Here is a 6,343-nt window from a genome sequence, read left to right as displayed (position 1 = left end):
TTAAGTTACGTTGGACTTACTTATGTGATGTTGTAATTTGAAGAGTATTAGGTTAAACTTTTTCTTTTGGATTTTGAATTTAGGTTATATTATCGGTATTAATTTATTTGCTTTAGTACTATTGACTTATTTTTCACATTGCATGTTGTTTATTTCTCACTTTTACAATTGATAGATTTTTTTGTCAAACATTTGAATAATGTTAATGACATTATATTTATAAATATTTTTTAACAAACATCGAATCCATGATGTTCTCACAAAAAAATCTGCTTTTTAAGTTTTATAATTGATTAAAATTAATATTATTAATTTGAAATATATATCAATTATTTTTTACATTATTGGTTACAAATATATGATTATTAATTAATATATTTTTCAAGAAACAATGTGTTATTAAATACCTAATGTAATCTCATTTATGAAGGCATGTATTTTTTAAATATTAATTTTAAATTTTTCATAATTAGATTTTATTTTAAATTAAACTCACTGTGTAATTACGCTTGTGCAACCAAATAGCACACTTGTTATTACACTGTAATTACATTGTGATAAACAAACAGGACGTTGTAATTACAATATTGTGTGATTACTAGGCTGTGTAATTACTACCCTAGTAATTACACCAATTCCAATTACCAGGTGGCTTTCCAAACAGACCCTTAGTTTGGCAAAAAGCACGATCCTAATTTTCATCCAAGGGAAACGTAATATGGGTTCAAAAGTACAGAAAGCCCAGAAAACTCTAAGTTGGGTTTGTAAAGTTAAGGAAAGCCCAGGAAACCCATAAGTTGTGTTTGTAAATTTGTATGACTAAAGCCAATACGACCGGTTAATCGCACAAATGCCTATATTGCAGTCGGGTTCCTTAATTTCTTGCTTCGGCATTTTTAATTCATGACAACCAAATTTGGTAAACATAGTTAGTGTTTAGCTTCGGCATATGTATCACAACATCCCACAAGTTATGTCGGACAAGACAAAAATTTCAACATTCAACATAATCTGAAAAAGGGCAGAAGTTTAGATTTCGCTCGACATAGTTAGCGTTTAGCTTCGGCACAAGTTATGCTGGAAAAGCAAAACTTTCAACACTCAACATAATTTGAAAAATACTACACAATTTATGCTGCATAACTTAATTCCTACAGAACTTGTGCCGAGCGAGGCAAAAGTTCCGTTTCCAAAGATAAAAATGTTACAGAATTTATGCCGAACGAAACATATCTGGATATTTTCCATAAATGAGTAGCATGAGCAAAAATTAAAGACCATAGATATAAGGATAAAAAATTAAAGACCAGTTCATTTGAAATCTGTGCAAGATTTTGGTATTAAAAGCCCAATAGCCCATTGTGAGTCAAATAAGTCTTTACTAACAGCCCATTTGGATTAGCTTATAAGTTCGAAAACGAACATAAAATTTTATGCTCCTCATTTTGAATGTTCGACCGATCGCCTTATAAGCATTTTTTCTTAAAATAAGCCCAAAAAAAAATAAGTTGGCATTTGGTTTAACTTAAAAAAAATAGACTTTATGTTCTAAAACAACTTATAAGCTCTAAAACAATAAGTTGACAAGCACTAACTTATTTTTGGGCTTATAAGCTGCTTTTTTAAGTTTGTCACAGGCTCTAAGTCTGTCACTGATAATTGTGCAGCCCAGCCCACTACCTTGGGACGTGGGCCCAGTTAATTGCGAGATGAGAGCCGTAACGTTTGGCTCCCATGTGTCTCTCCCTCAGCCTCTCTCCCGCCATTCCTTTAAACCCCGTAAACAATCCATACACCAAATATCAAACCTTGAAAATGTCTACTATTTTGTCAACTAACCCACTTGTTATTCGATTATTTCCTTCAAATTCACAGCGTTATGCGGTACTTTTTTCGCATTTTCAACTCTCAATATTCAACTCTTTTAATTTGCATCATGATTCATTTTTATTTTTTTAAAATATTACAAATGCAGTGTTACTTGCATAGAACAACGAGAATAGGGCAAGCAGAGACTCACATTCAGACAAGTTATCCAATTTCCTTCAGCAAGAGGTTAGGAAAATTCTCTTTCATTCAAAATCTCTTAAGAACTCTTCAGTAGTAATATTGCCTTCTAAATAAAGAAAATCTGTACAAGTAAAGAAAACTTGGTTTCTACTTTTCCTTTTTGTATAGCTCCTAACCTGCTGATCATGAAGTTAATTGTTTGGGTATATTTAAACAGGAGAAATATCATATGTGCAGTCAGTAAAGATCCTGAAGAATCTTTCAAAAAGACTGTGGAGGTGGATATGCTTATAGATACTCTCAGGAAAGCAAGTGATAGGGAAGTAAGTATATTATTTGCTCACAATTTCTCCCACAAGCATATTTCTGCCTGCTCTTTATCTTTTTTAGAATGGTAGTGTCTAGGCCAACTTGCACGCACCTCGTCTAGTACACCGGTTGCGTGCTACCTCAGGTCAGTACATGTAACGAGCAACTCTATTCACCAAGGCTTAGACAGATGAGAAGAAATCACCTAATATGTTTTGCTTCTATTGGGATTTGAACCATGGTTTCCATGTTGTCTATTCTTGCTTGCTTCTGATTTTAGCTTCTACTCATCTATATAGTAATGCATTACATTTAGGAGATCAAACATGTTTCACCTTTAACTACAAATTCTTTCCGTATGGAAGAAGACTTTTAGTGGACTATAAACCAATTGGTTATCTCAAACTTTGTAAAATGAAAAAGAGAGCAAGTTGATAATCGTGTTCTATACTTCTATTGCTTCCACTTCCTAAAATTGATCTCCTCGTGAAACCTAATTAAGTCGAATTAGCTTAGTGAGTTTCAGATTTGGTATGTATTGACATCAATGCTATGAAGAAGTAACTCACTCTAGAGTAATAACTACTAAGACCACAAGTAGAAAGGTAATTCTACCATAAAATGTCCACCTGCAAAATATCACCGCAGTAAGACCAATAATTATTCGATGACAACGAGAATAATTGCTTTGTGATAGTTCTTGTCTAGACAGGCCTCTGATTTTTATTCACCTAAAGCCTCTCTGTTGTTGCGAATCTGAACATGCAAGATACCCTTCAAGAGCTATGAAATAGATCGCTACACTAGTCATTAACTTGGGACCATTTTCTCTATCTGAATTGATCTACAGTGCTGAAAATTTCCTTTATTGTTCTTTCTGTTATGGTTGCAGCTGCCACAGCTAGTTGTGGAGAACGTTCTTGCTTTCAACGAGAGCTTTTGGATAAGACTCGCAGCTAGAGTAGACACCTGCAAATCTGACGATGACAAAGCATGGTTCCATTTTTTATTATTTTCAGCTGCTTTATGCTTCATAATTTATTTCAACTTCCAGTATAAGCTTTGTTGGCTTTCTTTTACAGAAAGACTATGAAGAGCTGGCATTGACAGTAATGAGCATCGTGGATCGTCTTGTTCACAAAACAAATGTACATATTCTATCTCCCTTCTGAACTACACATAACAAGTGTATGTATTTTGGTGCCTATCTGATCACAAGTAACTTCTCTTTAGCATCAGATTAAGGTCTGCACAATGTTATTGGAGAGATGGAGATGAACAATGAGGAGAACTTGTCAAGGATTTTCCTATTGTCCAATTAGTGTGAAGTCCCAGGGAAAATCCATGCCATGGTTGAAATCCCTTTTAGTATCACTACAAATACCTTGTATTTGCCACTTGATCAAATGAAAATATCAAATAGCAAAGCTAAGAAAAGAAAATTTCTTGGGTATTCCATATGATAAGATTTGAGTGTAAGATGTGTAATTTGTTTTCTTCCATGTTCTTCACATATCCACAAAGAAAGTGCGTCTTTCCTTTTTCTTCTCTTTCTATTCTCAACCCTCATTTACCACTGCCACATAATAGAAGGTTCGTTTGGTGCTTATGACCAAAATAGTAATACTTTTATGCAACAGAAAGTTTCTAATGACATTTCCTTTCTCCCTGCAGGAAAAGATAGAAGCATCTACAGACGTGCTCAAAGCAATCTTAAAACCTGTGGTTGATGAAGTGGAAGAAATTTCTTGGCCTCTTAGGGATCCTGAGGCTCTCAGTCTTATGGAGAAAGTATGTCTTATTATCCTGTCTTATTTTAACTAGTTTTCAGAGTGAACTCTTTTCAAATGGTATGCCAGAGTCAAGAATTGAAGTGAACATCATAGTCTCCTAAATCAGAAGTAAGAGGGAGCAAGGAGGAGGTTGAGTAATAGAACTATGCTAGAGTTCTGTTGAGTGTTCATATAGTCTATTTAGGGGTGGCAAAATTAGCCCATGAAAACAAGACCCGCCCAATCCACTCAAGTTTAGGCTGGTCATTAGCCCACCCATTTATTAGCTCAGCTCATTTTAGCCCAACCCATTTCAGCCCATCTAAAAATTGGGCTGATATGCACCCCATATTGACCATAGAAACCTTGTCAAATATTTTTAAAAAGATATTTTTTTATTTGATATGTTATATATATTCATAATAAAGAAAAAGAAATAGTTTTATTAGGTGCTTAAAAAATTATAAAAGAACAAAGAAACAAATGAAAACTTATAGCCTATTTGGCCAAGCTTTTGAGAGGCCAAAAGTGCTTGTTTTAAAAAAGTGAGGTGTTGGCCAAGCTTTTAGTAGGTAATAAGTGCTTTTGGCGAGTAGCGGGAGCTGTTTTCTGAAGCTATAAAAGTAGCTTTTCCCCAAAAGCACTTTTCAGAAATACACTTAGAATCACTTTTTAAAAGTTTGGCCAAACATTAATTGATGCTCAAAAGTGCTTTTCAAATTAATTAGTCAATCACAAACTGCTTCTCACCAAAAGTACTTTTCAAAATAAGCTGATTTTAGAAGCTTGGACAGGCAGGGGCGGATTTAGGGGGTGGGAGGGTGTTCCCCCAACACCCTCAGCAAAAAAAAAAAAATTATATATATATAGGGTAGATTTTCTGTGTTTGTATACATATGTAAGTTTTGAATACCTGAAACAAATGCAAAAGTTAGCTCAAGCGGTACAGGGTGTTCAAAATTATCTCCAGCGTCCTAGATTTCTAGGGACAACATTTTTTTTTTTTTTTCCGAACCCCCTGAATGAAAATCTTGGATCCGCCACTGCAAACAGGCTATTAGTAAGAATTGAGCGGGTTGGGTTATGATACCCATTTGACACCCACCACGTCTACTATACATATAATTTCTTTCTTCTTTATGATTCTTTTATGGTTTGTGGCTGTGGATTGTAAGTGTTTTTGTTTTCTTTAACATTCAGGAAATAAATCAAAGGGAGCAAGAAGGCCAACTTGATGAAGGGTTCCTTGCAGAAGTCAATGCACAGTTGCGGCAAGTGAGTCTGTTTGAGTTAATTTTAATGCCTAGTTCTCTTTTTCGTTTTAAGTTTTCTCTGGGTCTCTGTGTGCTGGCATTGTCATTTAGTTTACTGCATATTTTATTGTTCTTTCTCTCTTCCACTGAAATTGAAGATTCTAACTTGGACCCCAGAATTCACTCTTTTCTCTTTCATATATGCAAAGGAGAGCAATCTGTTGGGGCAGCTAGAGACATGCCCTATAAACAAATGACTTCAATAGTAATGGACAAAAAGAATGTATAAATGGAACTTATATCTTTTGGTTATAAGAATTTCCGAGGAATTAAGAAGATTCTAATTAGTTTAGACGTTATTTTGATGCATGACACTGTTCCTTGCTGTAAATGATTTTAAGCTTGATTTAGCAGCACAATGTTTTCGTGTTACAAGCAGAATCTGTTGTATGAGGAATGATCACTATAGTGAATTTTTTTTCCACAGAAAATGGATAATTGTACTGAGCTTTTTACTGTGTAGGCTAAAAAGGATGGGGATAAGCCAGGACTTGAAGCTATGTTACAAAAAGTTCTGCAATTGTATGCTTCCAGAGTGCTGTCAAAGCGGAGTTATGCAAAAAAAGGTCTCTTTGTTGCTTAACTCCATTTCACTTAGTTGTTAAGTGATGAACAAGTTCTATTTATTTTATATGCCACCTGGAATAAATCCTTTATAACTGGGAAAGTATAAATGTATGTATTAGTTTGCTGGCATGTTCGGTCCGGAAATAAGAATTTGTAGTTACTAATCCTTGCTTCGCTTTTGGTGCAGGAAATGAAGTGTTAAAAGCTGAACAGTTTCTTGAGAACATTATCAAAGGTATCTCTCAATTGCCAGCTTCTTAAGAACTAACATCAAGCAATGCATACTTGTCGAATTGTGAGACCACCTCATTTATAAGCTTAATACGTTGTCAGAGATGGCACGCTTGTATCTGCTTAATTATGTCCAATGGC

General features: G+C 34.6%; 1 protein-coding gene across 1 annotated transcript; it reads left to right on the top strand.

The window, feature by feature from the left end:
* The first annotated feature begins 2,180 nt into the window (after positions 1 to 2,180).
* Positions 2,181 to 6,330, top strand: LOC132065056 (uncharacterized). The gene is made up of 7 exons (XM_059458281.1): positions 2,181 to 2,333; positions 3,212 to 3,310; positions 3,402 to 3,467; positions 3,994 to 4,110; positions 5,292 to 5,366; positions 5,868 to 5,970; positions 6,159 to 6,330. The coding sequence occupies exons 1-7, from the start codon at positions 2,196 to 2,198 to the stop codon at positions 6,230 to 6,232; spliced, it is 672 nt and encodes a 223-aa protein (XP_059314264.1). The 5' UTR covers positions 2,181 to 2,195; the 3' UTR covers positions 6,233 to 6,330.
* The last annotated feature ends 13 nt before the right edge of the window (positions 6,331 to 6,343 follow it).

The sequence above is a fragment of the Lycium ferocissimum genome, chromosome 7 (assembly GCF_029784015.1).
Source record: "Lycium ferocissimum isolate CSIRO_LF1 chromosome 7, AGI_CSIRO_Lferr_CH_V1, whole genome shotgun sequence".
NCBI lineage: Eukaryota > Viridiplantae > Streptophyta > Magnoliopsida > Solanales > Solanaceae > Lycium > Lycium ferocissimum.
Note: the sequence above shows the minus strand (reverse complement) of the source record. Positions and strands in the feature narration are given on the sequence as shown.

Excerpts from the sequence above, each read along its gene's own strand:
- LOC132065056 (XM_059458281.1), top strand. The coding sequence starts at position 2,196 with ATGAAGTTAATTGTTTGGGTATATTTAAACAGGAGAAATATCATATGT. Across the intron at positions 2,334-3,211 it reads GGAAAGCAAGTGATAGGGAA|CTGCCACAGCTAGTTGTGGA; the intron begins GTAAGTATATTA and ends TTATGGTTGCAG. Across the intron at positions 3,468-3,993 it reads GTCTTGTTCACAAAACAAAT|GAAAAGATAGAAGCATCTAC; the intron begins GTACATATTCTA and ends TTCTCCCTGCAG.